This window comes from Pleurodeles waltl, chromosome 7 (genome assembly GCF_031143425.1).
Source record: "Pleurodeles waltl isolate 20211129_DDA chromosome 7, aPleWal1.hap1.20221129, whole genome shotgun sequence".
Taxonomy (NCBI): domain Eukaryota; kingdom Metazoa; phylum Chordata; class Amphibia; order Caudata; family Salamandridae; genus Pleurodeles; species Pleurodeles waltl.
The window spans coordinates 274,469,264-274,491,677 of record NC_090446.1 but is presented as its reverse complement, the minus strand read 5'-3'; the positions used below and the strand labels follow the sequence as shown (position 1 = coordinate 274,491,677).

Sequence of the window (22,414 nt, the reverse complement as noted above, 5' to 3'; positions counted from 1 at the left end):
ACCTGAAAACAATTAATTGTAGGATTTAGAACTGGAGATAGTTCTGTAATGAACTGAAATTATGTGGCCATCTTAATTGTGATCACAGCCTTGCAAACTTCATGAGGAAGGTAGCCAACCTTTACATTTTTGAAAACTAGACACCTAGGGGGGATCCTGAGTTGGCTGACCTGCATGGCTCTTTCCACACTTTATACCCAGAATCCCTTGCAAACTCAAACTTTCCTAAAAAAAAGACACATTTCCCTCACATTTCTGTGATGGAAAGTTAGGGAAACTGTGGAGAGCCAAAAACGTACTTCCGCCTGCCTTTCCCCAGGGTCTCCCAGTAAAAATGGTACCTCACTTGTGTAGGTAGACCTAGTGCCCGCATCAGGAAACACCCCAAAACACAACATGAATGCAGCACATTTTGCCACCAAAAACGGAGCCTTTTTTTCCAATGTGGGTAGCTTAAGCTTTTGGACCGTAGCTCAGCTGGCACCCAGGAAAACCTAGCCCACCTGTCCATTTTTTAAAACTAGACACCTAGGGCGATCCAAGGTGGGCCTACGTGCATGGTTCTCATCATGTTTTTTTTTTACCCAGAATCCCTTGCAAGCCTCATACTTTCACTAAAACAACACATTTCCTCTCATTTCTGTGATAGATAGTTCTGGAATCTGTGTGAGTCCACAAACCTTCTTCCATCCAGCATTCTGCCACGTCTCCTTATACAAATGGTATATCACTTGTGTGGGTAGGTCTAGTGCCCACAACAGAAAACAGCCCAAAACGTATTATGGACGCAACACATTTTTCCATTGAAAACTGAGCCTTTTTTCCAATGTGGGTAGCTCATAATTTTGTACCTTAGCTCACCCGGCACCTAGGGAAACCTAGCTAACCTGTATATTTTTGAAAACTAGACACCTACTGGTACACAGGGCAGGCTCACTTTCATGGTTCTCCCCACTTTTTACCTAGAATTCTTCGCAAACCACATTTCTGTAATGGCAAGTTTTGAAATCTACGGAAAGCCACAAAACTTCCTTCCACATGGTATTTCCCCAGGTCTCTCTACACAAAATGGTACCTCACTTGTGCGGATAGGCACAGTGCCCGTGACAGAAAACAGCCAAAAACGAAACATGGATGCAGCACATTTTTCTACTGAACACTGTCCATTTTTTTCTAATGTGGGTAGCTCGAGATTTTGGACCCTAGCTCAGCCGGCACCCAGGTAACCTAGCCAACCTGTACAAAACTTTGGGGGATCCATGAAAGCCACACCTTCTTGGGCACCCCCGGAAATTGAGTTTTCAGAAATGTCAGGGTTTAGTAGGTTTCTAAAGATGGCTGCTGAGCCTGGGACCAAAAACGCAGGTGCCCCCTTATTAAAACAGAATGTTTTGTCATTGATCATTTTGATGTTTCCACAATACATTTTGGGCCCTTCCCTGTTGTTGGCACTTGGCCCACCCACACAAGTGAGGCGTCGTTTTTCTCAGCAGACTTGGGGAAATGCTGAGTGGTAGGAAATTTGTGTCTGCCTGCAGAATCCAGGACATTTCGTCCCAGAAACACAAAGAAAATGTGTCTTTTTAGGCAATGTTTGAGCTTTCCAGGGGATTCTGGGTAAAAGAAAACTGGGGAGAGCCACGCAAGTCATGCACCCTAGGACTCCCATAATTGTCTAGTTTTTAGAATGTGCAGGTTAGCCTAGGTGCCGGGTGCACTAGGGCCCAACATCCACAGCTAACTGTAATGATAGTAAAGGCCATCTTACTGCCACATATATAAATCTGCTACTAGTATGTTAAAGTTAATCCACCTCTTACACTGGTCGATTTTAGTACCTCCAGAAATTCTGGTTTCGAAGCATAAATTCTTAACACAATATCTGAGTAATTAAATCAAGCTTTCTGAAGGAGAGCCATAAAGCCTCTTCACAGCACCAATTGCTTTAAGGCCCATTCACATGTCATTCACGCACCACGCACACAAGACTTTCATACCGCCGGCCACGGACCCAATCCATCCGATCAGTGCACTCAGGATGAGAGTGGCACCAAAGGATTTGAATCCTTAGGTGAAGATGTGGTCATGGCATATTTATCTGTACTATCTTTACTATCTGCCTCCTACCTATGGGACACACACAAGCTTCCATAACAAAAGCGTCCACAATCTGCCTCCCTAACCTCACACAGTGCTGCTTTGTTGGTCACTGGTATAGCACAAGTAATGCATGTAGGTTTTTTGAAGTTTTATTTAGTGCAAACTTGGCCCTGAAGGTTTTAGAGCCATTTGCATGAGCCTTACATTGGACATTAATTTTTGGTAGGCACGGGAGACCGTGATTTGACCAGATTCACAGGATGCTGGACAGAAGCCCAGATTCCAGCCTGCTTCCCTAGCTCTAAGGTCGTCAGCTCTGGCCGTGACTCCACATCTTCTCCCCGATGGTTACCAGAAGACAATGTGGGTAATGAATGTATCACCAATTTTGGGGACACAATCATTATGAAAAAAGGAAGGAATCCTTAACGTTTATTATACCTGTGAGGGCACAACGTGAATCATTGCAATAAAATATGGGAATATTAGGTTCTGAATTACCTCCCCAAACAAGTAAACATTAAAGCTGTCTCTTGTAGCGCAAGGTAGAGAAAAGAGGTTTTAATTCCTCAGACAGAGACAAAAAAAAGTGATATTTATGTAAAATTGCTGGTGTATTTTTTCCATGTACAGCACAATGTCATCTAATGAACTAATGATTTTAATGGTGAACAGCACCGCCTCCCTAAAAATCCTGGAAAGTCACTGGTGTCCCTGCCACAAGCATCCTTTTATGTTTACTCAGAGTAGAGGTTAAGGCGCATGGCTGGAGAGTTGAAATGTCGAATTATCTCATAATGTGCCTCGCGGTGTTTTTGTCTTGTTGTATTGTCCTATGTTACATTTGTGTAAAGTGTAACAGATCCGACATGTGTCCTCCTGCCGTTTAGGAACTAAAACTCAGTCACAACATTGTGTCCTATCCACTTCATACTCCCGTACCCAGTGCTTTAAAGGCACTGGTGCTGTCCGGTACGGAGTACTGGCACTTTTTTATTTTTAGAGAGAGAGTACCTGCACTTCTCAAGAAATATATAATACTTTTAATTGGCGAGTGCCGGCTCTTCTCAGAATTAAGCAGGTACTCTAGTACATGGTACCTGCACCTCTATTTTTCCATTTCAAACGCTGCCCATACCACAGTAACCAAGTCTTCAAAATGGCAGTAATAAAGCTTAGACGACAAGGCCAGCGCCTCACCCGGGGATAGGTATGCTGCCCCACTCCTGCTCCATTCAGTTCTTAAATCCACCTCCACTTCCTTGGACTCCAGCGCCTTTTTGCTTGAAGCCATAATTTGTCTTTGTGCACAAGACATGAGCTCGGCTTAAACACGTACAGGGGAAGCTTGGAGCACGATGCTGCAAGTGAAGCTGCACAAGGTGTCGGTGTGTAGAGAATCAGTGTGATAGCTCAGGTAACAATGCATCTCTTGGAGGGATCTATGCTTAACTGGAAGGTCACAGTGCATCAACTAAATCTTTCATTGTTCTAGGGTAGATTACCTGACGCGAGATAGGTTTAGAACGCTGACAGAATAACTTTTACTTTGTTGCTTTAATAGAAAATATTATACTTTTTTGTTGTTTAATAAAACACACTTGAGAGATAGAGTAAGGCTTTGCCAACTTAGCCAAAATCTTAATGTCTTTTTCAGTGTTGGCAATAGAGCTTTTACCAATAGCTTTCTCAATAAACAAGTCCTAACACTTCTATGGAGTTTCAGTAACTTATAGTGCACAACTGCTCACCAAGCTAAATGTCTACATCTTACAACAACAACAAAATAATATTAATCACAAACCTAATTCATTTACCAATGCTTGTTTTATACATGTTTGGTATCCCTGGGGGACAATCTCGATTCCCTGGGAAACCACACATGTATAACACAAAGTGATCTCTCTCTCTCTCTCTCTCATATATAAATATATATATATATATTGTGTAGATATATATAGATATGGTGAGAGCACTTTTTAAAAAATACATGTGTGGTTTCCCTGGGGGCCAATTGCAACCCCCATGGAAACCACACACGTATAAAAAGAAATTATATGCCCACAGGGGCCAGCCCATCACCACCCCCCAAATCAGGTCCCTGGTGTCTAGTGGCATCTCCTGGCACTGTGGATCACAGCTCATCAAGATCCACAGCTAGGAAACTGTGCCAGTAAGGTATTGGAAAGGGGAGACTCTCCCCTTACCAACGATGCCTTCCTGAAATCTGGGGAGGCACTGTGGCCCTCCCAAACCCCACCAATGACAGAGAAGTGCTCACCTCCTGATTTCTCCCTCACTGGTCGGTAAACTGTGATGTCTTGCTGCATATTGACAACACAGGTGGGTGGTGGGGGAAGATGCAGAGGTGATTCCACATCTCCCCAGGGGGTTGAATTATTTTAAGCCCTCCCTGGTGATGTCCAGTGGCCATCAGATGCATCAGGGAGGGTGTGCATGTGACAGCCATTGGCTGTCACATGCAGCAATGAGGTAACTGCCGTGCCACAGGTTTGTTGTTGTTGCCTTAAACTGTTTTGGAATTCAGAGCTTTCTTTTACATGCACCAAACAAATGGCATGGCTATTAAAGCAGTTTGTGACTTTGTTTCAAAGTTCTCTGGTTCCATTTATAGCATGAACTAAATGGCACAGAATATTAAAGCAGTCCATGTGACTGCATGTGTTTGTAGGCTTTGCTCTTCTCTGTACATACAAAGTATGTGTCTATTTAAAGAAAACATACTCCCATAGTCTTTCCAGACAAGCAGTCCAGCCACATGCTTCAAGCCAGATTGCCACTAAGTAACATAAATATTTTGGACACATATGTGCCTTTTTGAAGCACAGATAATATGGATTTTTAAAATGCCTCAATTGGTCAGCACTGCAGTTAATCCATTTTTCTTTTAAACTTGTGTCCTCAATCTTTTAAGTATTCCACCTCTTCTCTGCACATACAAAGTATGAGTCTGTTTAAAGCACTTCAGTTTTGTGCAGCACAGTACCTAAAGCATTTATTCTTAAAACATGTGCTTAAGTTCTCATTCTCATTAGTATTCCACCTAAAGCGATTTCAGGTGCCCTACATTCATATGTACTTATTTGCCACAGGAGTTAGCCTAACAGCCACAACTACACTCCACTCCAATCTACCCCACTCCACTTGAGTCCAATCTACCACCATCCATTCCAGTCTGACCCATCCCACTTCAATCTACTCCACTCTACTCCACTCCAATGTACCCTATCTATCCCAATCAAGCCACTCCAATCTACCCCACTCTACTCCAAACTACCCCAATGTACCCCACTTCACTCCAATCTCCCCATTCCACCTCACTCCACTCCAAACTACCCACTCCAAACAATTAACCGCACTCCAATCCTCCACTTTCCAATCTGCTCCACTCCCCCACTCCATTCTACCCCACTCCATTCTACTGCACTCCACCTCACACCATTCCACCCCTTTCCACTTCACTCTACCCCAATATGCCCCATTCCACTCCAATCTACCCTACTTTACCCCACTTCAGTCTACCCCACTCCACTACAATCCATCCCAATCTACCCCACTGCAATCTACTCCACTCTATCCCAGTATACCCTACTTCAATATACCCCACTCTATCCCAATCTACCACACTCCAATCTACCACTGTCCACCCCACTCTATCTCACTCTACCTCATTCCACTCTACCCCAATTTACCCCACGGCAGTGTACCCCAATCTATCCCAATCCAGTGTACCACAATCAACCCTACTTCAGTCTACCCCACTCCAATCTAACCCACTCCTCCCCACCCCATCCCACTTAATTCCACTCCAGGCTACTAACTTTTAGCTATGCTGAACAGCAGCCACACTAGTGTACGATATGACTAAAACACTTTGCCAAAGCCAATAGCTCATGCATAGGCAAAACCTATTGGCTTTGCCAATGCTTGTTTGGTGGCTCTCAAGACTCCTTTAGACATAGAAGTCAACATACAAGCAAAGCTCGGACTTTGCCCAAACATCCTTCTGTGCAGTATGTGAGGAGGGTGACTGCCGAGAGTGAACACGCACTCACCAGCGCTGCCTGAGGATGATATTCTTTTGAAGTGTAGGTACATGTTTGCTAGAACATTGCTTCTTTATGCTTCTTAGTTCATATTTGCTTGTGTGGGCACTGGAGTGGTCTTTATCCTACACTGACCGATATCTCTCCTACATTGCTAATATTTTCATGAATAGGCCTATATTACATGCTTGGAACATCACCTACAGCCACTATGTAATCCATGAGAATCACAAACATAAGCAGGAAATACATGCAGGAAACTCTTGCGGACCATGTCAAGGCTATCTTACTCATAGTTGCAGTTGCCAACTCTTCTGATTTAGGCAGTCGACTACTGATTGTTCCTGAAAAACGACAGCGTTCAGAGTCCTCTGTAGTGATGCAGAAGGATACACCATATATGCTGGTGGGCCATCTCGTGGCTTGGCTCATGCGCACCAGACCCGCTTTAGGTCGAAGCCTACCAGTCAGCATAGCTGTCTGGTTACAAAAAGACATTTTGTGGGCATTTTGAAAGCTTCCCTGTGAATGCATTCTGTACATTGGCTTTGTGGTTTGTAACTCACCTTTTCTGGCTTTCTATTTCTTGCCTTTTCTTTGTTAAGTCTGCCTTCATCGCTCCAGTGGAGCAAACCTTGTTCACTATCGCTTCTTGTATTCTTCCACAAGTCCTAATTGTTTGTAAACAAGCCTTTACATTTTGTTCTTATCTTCTCACTTTTACTGTACATTGAAAGACAGGTCAAATGTTAGGACCTGGTTTTCAAAGGAGCCTGGTGTTTGCTTTTCTTTCTCTCAGTTCAGAGCTAGAGGATATATGTGACAATCTTGTCTGGTACTGGCAAAAAATGTTTTTTCAAGCACGCAACTAAATTTAAATGTCTGTAAATGAACTGTGCAAATATTTCAGAATTAATCCATATTAGGAAAGCACAAATGAAGCACATTTTTTGTAATTCAGAAGTAGGGTGGAAACAAATATTTCAATACGATCAAAACAAATCAGTATACTAGTTGATGCCATTTCCACAAATTAGTGTTTGTGTGCTGTATAGTTTTCTCAGTAAAACTGTATGTGCAAACAAATTGTTATTTCAATTGAAAATGTGTTGTCTGTAAAGGCAGCGAACTACCACACCATGCATACACCAGTCTACTGCACTCCACTCTACACCACTTACTCCACTTTATGCCCCTCAACTCTAAGACACTCCACTCTACAACACTCTACAACTCTCTATCCCACTACACAACACTCCACTCCACCACACTCTACTCTAATCCACTCTGTGCCACTTTCACCTAGGCCTCTTTACTCCACTCTTCGACACTCCACTCTATGATAATCCATTTCACGACACTCCATGACACTTTACTCCTCTCTACCCCATGAAATTTTACTCCACTCTACTCTATGCTACTCCACTGTACTCTACTCTACGGCACTCCACTCTATATCAGTCCACTCTACGCCCCTCCACAATAAGCCCATCCACTCTGACACTCTACTTCACTCCACTCTACTAAACTCTAGTCCCCCAGGCACCACTACACTCTATGAGACTGCACGCCACTCCAGTCAATGCCACTCTATTCCACTCTAACATTCTACTACAGTCCACTCTATGACACTCTATGCCACTTTAGGCCACTTCAATTTGCGGCATCCAACTCTGGGCCGCGCAACTCCTCTACACCACTCCAATCTGTGCCATTCCACTCCACTCTATAACTCTAATCCGCTCTGTGTCACTCATCTCTATGGCTGTACTCCACCCTATGCCACTCCAAGACACTGCTCTACGCTACTCTATGACACTTCTACTCAGTAACACTTTGTTCCACTCTATGCCCCTCTAATCTACCCCACAGCACTTTACTCTATGACACTCCACTCCACTCTAACACTCTAGTCCTCTCTTCACCACTCTACTCCACTCTGTGACACTCTCCTCTACACCACTTACTTTTAGCCATCCTGAACAACAGCCAGTCTGTTGTACAACATGGCTAAAACACATTGGCAAAGCCAGGAGCTCTTCCATAGATGAGACCTACTGGCTTTGCTTATGCTTGTTATTATTCTGCCTCTGACACCGTGCTTAACCTCATGGTTTGTAGTGTGTCAAACACTTTACACATGCTGGATGGCGCTACACCATCCTACTGTTTTTGAAGCCACAGATTGAAGAGCACACACAGCAGGAAGAGAATTACCAACAACCCCTTAAAGGTGAGTACTCCCTTGTACTGCAGGCCATTCGTGCAGCTGCAGGACTAGTTGTTTGAGTTAGTGACTGGCAACACTGCATTGTATTAATATGCTTGCTGTTGATGATATGTTAATAAAAGTAAACCTGACTTCTGTACTGTACAGCCGATCATTTACATCATGCCATTTGTTAGTCAGAGTTTCATCTGAATCAAAAGCCACACTGAGTACTTCTGGCATGTGTTCACTATTCTGTGATGCGATTTCCTATGATGGCATGCTAAGACCTAGGGTCCCAAGATGTCATTTCCACTGTTGTCATCGTCATGCCAGTTAGCTGTTTTAAAATAATTAAATTCTGCATCTTTTTGGTCAAAGAATATTGGCAAGTATGCAGATGACTATTTGGCAATAAGTCCAGTGCTAAAATTGGACCATTTGCTCCTACTGAATCAGGCATTTGTTTTTAAAAGACATTTTAACGAGTAAAAACCTCTGCAAACTGTTACATCTGTGGTGCACAAGGCGCACTATTGGTTGGAGTCATCCAGCAACAATATGTACATTAACAAAACACGTACTGTTGGCGCATGGGAATGTTATTGATTCAAAGCCTTGGTGGAACATTATGTACTTTCTACGCAAGCCCAAACTGCGGGATTTATTTGTTGCCAGATTTCTGCCAGCTTTGGCCGCATCGATCTTGCTGCAGTCTTGCAGTCAGCATCTCTTAAAGTCCTGCTTATAAATTATTTTGTGCATAGTGGGAGTAGAGCTTGAAGTTGCTGCAAAGGAATGAACTGCAGGAAAATGCAGAGAACTTCAGAGTTGCCGTCCTCCTTTTTAAAATTAGTCAGTTCAGCACGGGCGTACCTTTGGCTCTGCAGGTGCAGTGAAACCAAGGCCCAAAACATTAAGGGACCCCTAGAAATCGAATAATTGCTATATTCTACTACCCCAACAGCAAAGTGGTCATTTTCCTTGCTTGCACCAGGGCCCAAGGCATCCTCGCTTCCCTATTGGAAATCAGGGCCATATTTATACTTTTTGACGCAAAACTGCACTAACGCGCTGCCTGGTGTGCGTGGAAAAAAACGACATACACCAGGCAGCGCCGGCGTAGGGGGATATAGGGCTTGGGCGTCAAAAAATGGGGCAAGTCAGGTTGAGGCAAATTTTTCGCCTCAACCCGATTTGCGCCATTTTTTTCGACTCCCAACCCCCATAGAAATGACTCCTGTCTTAGCAAAGACAGGAGTCATGCCCCCTTGCCCAATGGCCATGCCCAGGGGACTTCTGTCCCCTGGGCATGGTCATTAGGCATAGTGGCATGTAGGGGGGCACAAATCAGGCCCCCCTATGCCACAAAAAAAAAAAAAAATGACTTACCTGAACTTACCTTAATGTCCCTGGGATGGGTCCTTCCAGCCTTGGGTGTCCTCCTGGGGTGGGCAAGGGTGACAGGGGGTGTCCCTGGGGGCATGGGAGGGCACCTCTGGGCTCCTTCAGAGCCCACAGGTCCCTTAACGCCTGCCTTTTGCAGGCGCGAAAAAACGGCGCAAAAGTGTCCGTACGTCATTTTTTTTGACCCGCCCACTCCCGGGCGTGAATTTTGCCCGGGAGTGTAAATACGGCGCACATGCCTCGGAGTCAATTTTTTAGACGTGAACGCCTACCTTGCATATCATTAACGCAAAGTAGGTGTCCACGGTAAAAAATGACGCAAACTCCATGGACTTTGGTGCTAGACGCGTCTAACGCCAAAGTATAAATATGGAGTAAGTTTTGCGTCGGAATTGCGTAAAAAAAAACGATGCAATTCCGGCGCAAACGGAGTATAAATATGCCCCTCAGAATTTAGAAGTGGGATGCAACAATGTTTCCAAACATAGGCGAAACTTTCAGTTTGATTTATATTCATATATCACGACCCTCTGATTAAATTCCTGACTTTGAAACAGGTCTGTACGTGCCCTACATTTATGTTCTTCACTTTATATGCAAAAACAATCATCGAGTTCTCAACAATGACTATAATAACCCTTAAAGTAATTCCACTACATTTCACGTGGTTTATGTCATCGTGCGTTTTATAAGAGTATAGGAGTATTTATTTTTTTCCAGACAATGTGTTTGTAGTTTTTTTCGATGCAACATGTGACTTGTGTAGCACATTCTGTGAACTGAGACGCCTTTAGGTGTCTGGGTGAATTCGGGTTGTGAGTGGGTGTCTACGATAGGGCATTGTCAATGTCAGACTGGGACAGATAATAGACACGGCACCAAAATAAAAGGGTCACTTATTAGCGAATCATAGTTAAAAAAAAGTGGCCCACGTTTGGAAATAGGGCAGTTTTGAATTTGTGAAGATATACTGTATAGGTGTTTTGCAAGGTGTGGGAGACGGGATGCATTTGTGCTTGCTTAAGGCAATGTACTTGAGAACATCAGTGAAATTAACAGTAAAACCCGACACACCAAATGATAAAACAACCCACACACTGACCTATCTGACCAGATCCTCAGGCACTGCCTGATTGCTCTATAGTCCAGTCTGACCCTGGGCATGGTCAGGCACTCTGGAGTTGAGGCTGAAGGCAGTGTGAGTTTCTGACATTTTTAGTGGGTCTTACATGTGTTTAGACTACATGCTGATCCAATCCATGGCCTCTCTGCAGAGGGCTCATTCATGACAATCGTAACTACAATTTTTTGTGAAAGTGTTGTAAAGGAGGTGTAAATCTTTTAAAATTTTGAAAGCACCCAAGGGAGAGAAAATTCTGTGTTCATGCATAAGGAAAAGCAGAGCTGGGATGGTGAAGGGATAGATACGCAACTTAGTCCGTGGAAAAAGACAAAGTGAAAAGACAGTGATGAAGTCGAAGGAGACTACTAGTGATATATGCAGACGGAGGAAAAGGGCGTTAGTGACTAGGGGCCGCATGTACAAAAATCAGGTTTTGCGAGTCGCAAAACCTGATGTACAACAGTGTCAATGACACTGTTTGCGATTCCCAATGGGGTCGCAAATGACCTACCTCATGAATATTCATGGAGTAGGTCGCAATTTGCAACCTCATTGGGAATGGCTGCCCTAACAGGGATGGTGTCCTGCTGGAGGCAGCGGACCACCATGTCTGTGACTGCTTTTAAATAAAGCAGTTTTTTCTTTTTTTAAATGCAGTCCGTTTTCCTTAAAGGAAAATGAGATGCATTTCAAAATCAAAAATGAAAAGTTTTCTTTTCATTTTTTAAGAGCAGGTAGTGATCCGTGACATCTTGTTATCTATTTGGGCTTTTAGCCATGCCCATCGCTATTGCTCATGTATGGGTTTGCCCTTCAAAAATTCTTTGTTATCATTGGTAAATGCCTTATATTTGTCCTTTCTTGGGGTGGTTTGGTTACCGCCTTGGACATCGACCCTGTTAACTGGCTAATTGCACTTTACCCGCTATGTTTGACTGCAAGCAAACTTCTTTTTCCTTTTGTGTGTCTCCTTCACGCTCATGGAGTGGTGCCTTAAATCGGCTCGCTTATGTGAAACTGTTTTACTTTTCATTTTCCATTTATGCGGCAAGAAAAGTCCGGTCCGGTTTGTAAACTCTAATACCTCTAACTCGAGCAAATTCAAGATCCATTGCATTGCAAATGCTTGTTTATACATTTGTAGTGTGAAAAGTGCAAACGCAGAAATCAGAATTTCTCCAGTTTCATGAATGAACTACATACAACAAAGATCGGGTGCCGAGGGGCAACCACTGCTCGCTGTTTCCAAACTGTGCCAGCTGCAGTTCTTGCACTAACTAATGTAAAACACATGTTCTCGAAACATAGTCAGTGGAGCTGATCATGAAACAGTCCTTCATTTAAAAGAACAACATTCATGTTATCTTGATTTCAGCATGCATGTCACTCAGATATATTATGCTTAGTAGAGGATACTTAGATTTTCCCAATTATTCTCATATAGTAACCTTACTAGCTTTTCTCAAATCATTAGAATTTGGTTAGGGTTTGGTTACTCCGGACCGTGCCTGCTCCAGTAAATAGGCACCTCATGTTAACAAACAGCCCAGGTTTTTTAATCATACTTGGTGGCATGAAGCAATTTTAGGCAACCTTAGGGCAGCATAGAAGAGCTTTTGCAAGATACCAACCATAGTGCAACCCAAAATAACATAAAACACAACAAAACAGATCAGAACACCAAAACATAACACACCATGCTATAACAGCACATGATAACATAACTATTTATAACTGTATAATATAGAATAACAACATAACATAATCTTCTTTTCAGCAGGTTTGCTTAGTAAGTGTAAAAAAGACCCACATCTTACTATGTTTATGCTAATAATGTAACAGATTCCAAGAGTCTGTTCTTTAACTTAGTAAAAATAGGCCTGCCCACGTTTGGCAGAGCTAAGTAATATAAAAATAATATCTTTTTATCTTTATTGCTGCATGCTCTACTTCTGTCTTTTCTAAACAGTGTAAATAGCAGGCATTACTGTTCCCCAATTTAGTGGTACTCTATTTTCCAACTTCTGAAGGATGAAAGGCTAAGTTGGTCTTGTCAGAATTCTAACTTACAATTTGGATATTGTAGAAGAGGTGAACAGCAACCATTAACTCAGTATGCCATCCTGCCGACAGTATATGAATGTCAGCACTGGTTCACATTTCTCAGTCTTGTGCCTGGAACCTTTACCTGTACAAAATGAAAAAGAGGGTAGTAGTGGCACGTTACACTGCACATCCTATGAGTGTCCAATAGTAAAGCAAACAGTACTGTACTGATCAGTGTGATCAAAGTTGGTGCTGAATGGTTACCAATGCCCTACTACCCCAAGACATAAATATGTACTCAACCGGGCACATACAATGCAGTAAACCACAAAAAATACAGCACTCAATTTTGCTCTAGTGTAGTATAACTTGAATGCAGAAAGTCACAAAGTACTCAGTCCAAATACAGTCTTTATTGATCGACAAATATCAAAATCTTCTTTCAAAGTTGCTACACAACCATTTAATTCAGATGAATCAATCCTTGCTTTGTCAAGTAGTTCATGAACAGCCAAAACTTCTTTTGTCACTACAAGTGACATTTTCAAGGCTGCAAAGTATATGGTATATATTAGATGTATGTCAAGCAATACAATATCCTATGGAACATAACATCCTATCACCTCCAAATCTGTGCGAGTTCTATAGAAAAATCCAGTAAAACAAAAGTTCACCAGAAATTGTGCACCAAAAAGGGATTGACAAAGCAAGACCAGAATCGCTGCAAATAGTGTAGGCCTAAAAGTGCAACATGTTTGAGAAAGCCATGTGACCTATCATGAAATAATACCAACATGAGAACACAGGCAGCATTCCACTAGTTAGTCAAATAAAACCCATAAACTACCAATGAGTAAAGTAGTAGAGCAATGCGGCACACCGTAATTATGTGTACATTCTTGTCAAATAACTGTAATAGAACATAAGTAACTTCAGCTCTATGTCAGACCCAAAAATTCAAATTACATAATAGAAGGAGGATAGAGGAAACAAATATACCCGTTTCAAATGACCAAAGTCCTTGTGGATGCGTCTAAGTAGTAAGAAATCAAACATCCACTTAACAGTGTTTCAAGGTGTAGCGGAATTGAAGGGGTTTTGTTTTATAATACACAAACTAGTGGGTCAGGTGCAATATGATTAGTAGAGTTTTATTGGTTTAGTGATCTTATAGGTAAAGTTTATACGTCATTTCAATTATGCTTCGGGTTCTCTTTTCACAAGCAGACCTCTTAATTCCAGTACCAGTCTCTTCTGAGGGGAATTCAGCGAACCTCAGGACAGAAAAAATAAAGAATTCTGGTCTCAGGGAAGTGGATTTTCCATAATCGTCAGATAGGGTTATTAGGGAAGGGAGTGGGTGGAGTTGTGAGGGGGTTCACACTAGTGACACCAGGCTCATGCATTCATATGTGTCCATGACATGCATAAGTGTCTGTGAGGGTGTTTTCACATTTCTTTATAGGTGTGAGCCCCTTTTCCTCCTCCCCCCTCCGCTATTACTCACTCCCTCCCTTCTCCCATTTTCCCCAGTTGGTGAGTTCAGCCCAAAACTACTTGTACCTTGTGCAGCCATGTTTCTCCTGGAACGTGGCTGGGCTGTTGGCATGTAGAGTTCTGGATTCTTCCCTCTTTTCCTTTCTCATCCTCTCCTTCTTCCGTCTGTTTCTTCTCCTTGCTCCGCTCCTTCTCACCGCTCTGCTCCTGCTCTGCTCCTTCTCACTACTTCGATCCTGCTCTTCGCTCCGATCCTTCTCACCGCTCCGCTCGTGCTCCTCGATCCGCTCCTTCTCACCGATCCGCTCCTGCTCCTCGCTCCACTCCTTCTCACCGCTCTGCTCCTCGCTCCGCTCCTTCTCCTTTGCACCACGGCCCTCTGCCCCCTTTCTGTCTCTGCTTCCGGGGCCTCCTCCCCCTACGTCACGGGTGATTGTCATGGGAACGGGTGATGCCGGAAGTGCCGGGAATGCACTCGTCACAACATCCCCGTTACACAAGGATGCTAATCAAGTCGATAATTCAGAGCAATAGTAAAAGCCGATTACAGCAGGACCATAATATGTCCTGATCCATGCAGATCTATGCTTATAATGTACACTTTTCCATTTGGGTGTATGGATTGCTTATCTTAATGTTCACCTCTCATTATGCTTGGCTATACACACCGTATTTTCTGAACCATCACTACGTGTGCCTTACATTTAGTACACATCCAGTGTGATTGTTTAAGAACATATGCTTATTTGCATGTTACAATTAATCTTTGGGTCCTGAGACCATTGCACTAGATACACATTTATCAGTTATAGTGACTGTTAAACGGATGGTCATTCCATGTCTGCGAACCCCCCTATAAGTGTGACAGTAAATGCCTGACTCTCATAATGAGTGCCATTTCTTTTAGTTCATAGCCTGTGCTACGTTATAGGAACAGATTTATATGTATTTATAGTGATGTTCTATGGCCTTAGATCAATGCGTTGGGTATATACCAACTCAGACGCAGTGGGTACTGTGAGTCTCTCGTTCCAGAGCTTTTGGATATTCTCTAACTCAGATGTTCTATTCTACAACAGGAGCAGGGTGTATTATGGTCCTACTGTGATCGGCTTTTACTACTGCTCTGAATTATCAACTTGATTAGCATCCTTGAAATGCTGTTAAGTGGATGTTTTATTTCTTAGTACTAAGACGCATCCACAAGGACTTTAGTTATTTGAAACAGGTATATATGTTCCCTTTATTATGTAATTTGAACTATTGGGTCTCACATAGAGCTGAAGTTACTTATGTTCTATTACAGTTATTTGACATGTATGTACACATACTTATTGTCTGCTGCATTCCTCTACTACTTTACTCGTTGCTAGGTTACGGTTTTGTTTGACTACCTGGTGGTTTTCTGCCTGTGTTCTCCTCATGTTGGTATTCTTTCATTATACGTCACATGACTTTCTTAAACATGGTACTTTGTCATTGCACTTTTGGGCTTACACTCTTCGCGGTGATTCTGGTCCTGCTTTATCAATCACATTTTTGTGCACAATTTCTGGTGAACTTCTGTTTTATTGGATTTTTCAGTAGAACTTGCACGAATTTGGAGATGATAGGATGTTATGTTCTATTGGATATTGTATTGCTTGACATACATCTAACACATACCATATACTCTGCAGCCTTGAAAAAGTCACTTGTAGCGACGAAAGATGTGTTGGCTGTTCATGAACTATTTGACAAAGCAAGGATTGATTAATCTGACTGAAATGGTTGTGTAGCAACTTTGCAAGAAGATTTTGGTGTTCGTCAATCAATAAGCACTGCATTTGGACTGAGTACTTTGTGACTTCCTGCATTCAAGTTATACTACACCAGAGCAAAATTGAGTGCTAGGGTTTTTTTGTGTTTTATTGCATCGTATGTACCTGTTTGAGTACACTTTTAGCTGTACGAATGTACCACAGTGGCAAAGACCAATGCATTGGCCGACTAACACTTCCAGCCCAACACTTTAGCGCCTTGCAGCCTTAGGCATACCCTGTGACATTGCAGTCTGACGCTCCGTACCCCTACACACATAATCACATACTCTGACCTACCACATAAAAGCAAACCATGCCTATCCAATGCTGAGGCTCTAAGGGCTAACCCTGAGGCTTTAGGAATGCCCTCAGACATGGCAGGTTGCCTAGTAACACCCTTGTAAGACAGCCCAGGAGGCTGCAGCCACAGAGAAACCGATCAATACAGCAGTGCTAATAGTCCATATCAGTGGCACACATCCGCCAATCAAATACCAATAACATGACACAACATTGGCAGGTCTATTTATGATTATTCTTGTTAATTATTTTTCTCTTCTGGAACTAATAAGTTCCCCACTTCATCTTTGCTGCACAACTTCTCTCACTGTATTTAACTAATTGCCAATATTAAAGGCCAAGAAGTATATTCAATTTAAAAAGGGTCTCCACGCACGTTGCTAAGAGTACAATTAGCTATGATTACAGGGTCAGGACATAGAAATGGTTTAGTAATTTTAGGAGAGAGTTCATCTGGCTCTGTGAATGCCAGAGATATTTAAAGTAAAACCATAGGATGTAGTTCTAATTTGTAATGTTTAGGCAAGTGCATATTTTTTCAAACTATACGGTTGTAATTTGTGCATTCCACAGTCGCTGAGATACGTTTGAATAAGGTAAAATACATTTCAAGTTAGAGTATTGTTTTTCATGGGTATTGTATAGAGCATTTTCACCTCTCCTTGAGCGCTTATATTATGTATTTCTAGTAAGGTTGACAATATTTAGTCACCTTGCTGTCAATTCTAATCTAGTTGGCAGGATAACCATGCTAAATATGTATGGGACTGATATACATAGAGCAGCAATTTTACTAATGTTTCACTCAACGCAGCAAGGCAAGTTGTTGCACTGCGTTACGTGAAGGGGAAAGAGCTGAACTGTGCTATATTTACAAAGATATGGTGCTTTTCAGCCCTCTCCCAGCACTGGCGCACTTCTGGCTGCCTAATGCCAATGCAGGAACCGTTGCACCAAGGCGCAACGGTTCCTGCATTGTTGACAGGATAGTTTGTTAGTAGGAAGGAACACCTTTCTGTTCAAAAACACTCCTTGGATGCGTATCCCTCAATGTATGTGTGCTGTACAATGCAGCACACATGGAAAGAGGTACTATAGAGGAGTAATAAAAATGCTTCTCCTCACTATGATCGGGTATGTGCATAATTCTGACGCAAAGTCATGCTTACAAACTTAAGTAAAGCTGGGATTGTATCAAAATAAATAGGTGAATACATGGGAATGTCCATGCTCCACCGATTGATCATCTCTCCAATGTAAGGTAAATCGAGTATTTTGGCGAAAATCTCTAGTTAAGCTGCCTCTAATCATTTTTTTTTTGTAAACCACGCAAAGCAATGCATGTCAGGTTTTGCATGCCTTAGTAAATCCCCAAAAACATTTTACGTCGGCTGCATCAAAAAAGTGCCACCACCTCAGCTCAAAATTTTATTAAAGCTGGGTCTGAATTTCAGTGAAGCTCATTTGAGTGCTTATTGGTTGTTTTGAAACCTCTCTGGATGTTACTGTCCAGTACCATAACAAATGTGGACCTCATCTCCATGTAATGTTTTGTTATATATTCATGGATTGAATTAATTATATCTAGAGACTCCTATTTGCAAACCTTTTCTGTCATTGAATCAATATTACTTGTGCAGCACCCAAACTTTGGAACACTATATCGCCTCCACCACAGCATCTTTCATAACATCGTTCCACCTCCACCTTTTTTAAAGCTACCTGTAACCAATGTTTAAGTAGTTATGCCTTACCCTTAGCCTACTATAGTTAACTTAAGCTGGATGGTATAATGGCAGAAAGTGGACGTGAAGGTGTTTGCACGTACCTGAACGTCATACCTCCTCAACTCAGAACCCAAACAAATCTCTTTTTCCTAATGACAACTCATCTCTCCCTGCTCCACTGGAACTAAACTGCAACTCGTGGTTTGTCTGTACTCCCTCCTTTTACATTAACTTATCCTTTAAGTTAATCCTTCAGATCCTGTGATCTTTCCTTATTTATCCCTGATTTTAATGTGATTTACTCTATTGTTCTGTTGAAAGCACACAAGTGAAATAAAATAAATATATATTTGTTTTTCAAATGCCAAATACATCTGTATTCCAGGACAATTTTGATTGGCAGCTCTCATTGATAAAAGAAAACCCCATCCAGTATTGTACATGTTAAATCTGAAAAGTCCAATCCTCTGTCACGTCTTTAGTAATGCTTGCTTGTGCAGGTGGTTGCAGACAGTGGGTACCAGCACTCATTTTTGGGGATCAAGACTAATTTTTCATTATCAAACTTTGAGAAAGAGAGAAAAGAGCATTGGCAAAGCCAATGTAGCTCGCATGTGTGATATATTGCCTTTGCCAATGGATTTTAACCATGCTGCACAGCATGGCTAAAGTTTAAAAAAACAACATGTTGTAAAAGAGTGCACCATGTATTTCCATGCCTACAAATTGATTCTGGCATTTTACAATGGAATCCTAAAAAAAAAGAAGGGGCCCCTGCACTTATGCTTTTACAAATTAAGCTCTGACATATTTCATTTTGTTTTCATATCTGGCTACGTTTAATAAGAAAGCTCTGTGTGAACAATTTTCTCCTTCCTTTCTTTAGCTACGGACATGCTTGACCTTCCATCAAATGTAAGCTAGACAGTATGAGAGGACATGGAAATTGCAAACATTTGAACACAGAGGACTTTATGTTTTTTCATTAACAATTGTAAGTGCTATTAAATGTGAATGAGGCTTTGAGGCATTGTGAGCACAACATAAAGACAATTAAAATAAAACAATAGTTTGCGCTTATAATTGATTTGTTTTTGTTTTTCTACGGGTATTTTGGTGAAAATCTCTAGTTAGGCAACAAATTTGCTTTGTAATTCACACTTGGAAGTGAGCAATTACTAATGCGAACATTTCTTCATATTTACTTCATTTGTTTTTTGTAGGCATTTGTCAAAATGGTGGGCCGCCACGTCTCATTTTTGGAGGAGCAGCTGGTTCAAGCTGAGCGAGACCACCAGCCCTTTCCAAACATAGTCCATAAGATACTCAAGTCTACCAACATTCCCTCTTTCCTATATGTAAGTTTATGCCACAAAACTTGGTCAGTTATTTTTTTTGTTTTTTTTATTACATAATACTCTTTTATTCATACTACCATCACTACTACCTTTAATACTACTACTGCTACTACTACAACAAATATTATTAATAATAACACTAACAGGAAGAAAAAGAAGAAGAATGTATGTAATCTTTGCTTTTAAAGGTTGTGGGACATATTTACGACCCCTTGACCTGTTGTTGCATCATTGTTGTGTCTCAACGGCGGCACAAACCTTGAAATCGTGTCTATGAGGCCAGGCATAGCCATTCTGCGTGGCTTCATAGATACAGGTTAAGGCAAGGCAGCGCAAATCACTGCATTGCCTTACTCTTTGTTATGGATTTTGAGGCATCAACTGATTTACAAGACCTTGTAGCCTGGGGAAGTGCCAAAACCTTATGCCTCCCCAGGGGAGGCGTAGCAAGGAGAAATATCTTTATTTCTCTTTGTTTTATCCTCTTTCTCAGTGTGTGTGGCATTCTCCAGCACCCATAGAAAGAGGAAAACGCCTCGCAGGATTGTTTTTGGGCCGGAAGGTGTCTTTTCCTACACAAAAACAATCCTGCCAAAACAGCACCAGCACAGTGGGAAAGGACAGGAATACACTGTATAGCATAGATATGGTGCATTCCTGCCCTTTCCCTTTGATTGCCCTGCGTCAAAAGCCTATAAATATGGTCCTGTGTGTCTTAATAAGAGGTGTTAATGTTGCACCAACTTATTGGAACTAAGGCCCATATTTATACCTCAGTTGCTCCGAATTTGCATCATTTTTTTTTACACAAATTCGGCGCAAACCTAACTCCATATTTATATTTGGATGTTAGACATATCTAATGTCAAAATATAGGAGTTTGAACCATTTTCTGGATGCGTGCACCTACCTTACGTCAATGAGATGCAAGGTAGGCGTTCCCATCTAGAAAATGGTGCTATCCCCTTAGACCCATATTTATCACCATACTAAAATGATGCACAGATGGGAGGAAGGGCTAAATAATGGTGCTAAGCTTGCTTTGCACCATTATTAAACGCCAGGGTCCGACCAGGCGTTAGGGGACCTGTGGACCCATTTGCATGGTGTTTCCACAGGTGCCCTCCCCAAGCCTCAGGAACACCCCCATCCCCACCAGAGGGACTCTGGAGGATGGGGTACCCCATCCCAGGGAACTCCAGGTAAGTATTTTTAGTTATTTATTTATTTATTTTTGCCATCTGGGGTCCTAACTTGGGGCCCTCTGCATGGCACAGGGTGCAGTGGCCATGCCCAGGGGACACGTGACCCATTGGGGTGGTGGGCATGACTTCTGTCTTTCCTAAGACAGGAGTAATGTTTTTGGTGGTTGTGCGCCAGGAAATGGAGCTAATCTGGTTAGAGGCATTTTTTTACTCTATACAGGTTATTGTCATTTTCTGACGCACAACCCGCTCCTTCCTTACCGCCACACCTACCTGGCTTGCGTCTTCTTCTGAGATGTAAGCCCATCTTACGCCATTCAATAAATACGGCACCCGGCTGGCGTTGTTAAATGACTCAAGCAGGCGCTAAACTTTGTGGCTCAAAACTGCCTTAGCACAGTTTTGTGGCAAAAAGTATAAATATGGGCCTAGTTGTATAGATCTCTGCACCATTACATTTAGAGATCTCTAAAGTCCATTGTGTCCAAGTACCTCAGTAAACTGACAGATGATAAGAATAAGACATCGGGGCTTCTTACAATATACAGGCTCTAACTAAATCTTCAGTGGCCCTAAATAATTCTGCCCTGGCACACCGATTTTCTTGGGAAGGCTGTAGGTACATACAAAGGGGTACAGATATATGCATAGTGCAGTGCCATAACATTTTTGTTGTCCTATATATTTTAAATCTATATTTGGGATTTTTGATGCCTGCCACTTAGCTTTTTGAGATCACTGGTTGCACTGCCAAAACTCGGAGCACTTGCAATTTGTGTAACTGTACGTTAGTGGCACTGATACAGAGAATATTTTGAAGCCTAAGTTGGATCCAGTTGTAGCACTCATTGCTACAGCGCTAGGCACTTAGTCCAAAAAGCAACTAGTTCTCCATAAAAGACTGATATTACAGCTTGATATATTTATCCATGTGCAAAGATTTGTCACTGATATTTTTACCTTATACTGCAAAGCAAATGTGAAAGAACCAGAAGTTATTTGCTGATAGCAGGCTGTGACCTGATTCAGCATATGGGAAAAGCTCATCAGCTGAAAAGTAGTTTTGAATTTAGTTTGAACCAGTTGTAGTTAATCCAGTACTGAATCAAGTGGAAAGCAGAGTGAGTGTGAGGTCTGTTTTGAGTGAGGACGAAGATTTGGAAATAACTTTTCTGTCACCTCTGTAGTTGAGGAATGGTATCTCACATTCTGCAGCAAGTTCAGTAAGACTTGGATACCAAAATGAACAAGCATTGGCAAACCAAGCGCTATTGGCCTTGGCAATGGGTTTTGCTATGTTGTATGCCAGTGTGGCTGCTGTCCAGCATGGCTAAAGGTTAGTGGCGTAAAGTTTCAGAGTGAAGTGGGGGAGTAGAGTGTTGTTAAGTGGATTTGTTAGAGTGTTGTATAGTGGAGTGGGGGAGTGGAGTGTCGAAGAGTTGAGTAGAGGGAAGTAGAGCTCAGTAGTTCAATGGCAGAGAGTGTTGTGTAGTGGAGTTGGGCGGAATAGAGTTGAAAGGGTTGGAGTGACTTGAGGTAGTGGGGTGGATTGGATTGGATTGGATTGGATGGG

General features: G+C 42.1%; 1 protein-coding gene across 1 annotated transcript in view; it reads left to right on the top strand.

The window, feature by feature from the left end:
- Positions 1-22,414, top strand: part of BCAS4 (breast carcinoma amplified sequence 4) — a 293,870-nt gene that overhangs the window by 164,896 nt on the left and 106,560 nt on the right. Inside the window, exon 4 of the mRNA XM_069243641.1 lies at positions 19,502-19,636. Within this exon, the coding sequence (XP_069099742.1) occupies positions 19,502-19,636 (135 nt within the window). The remainder of the gene's footprint in view (positions 1-19,501; positions 19,637-22,414) is intronic.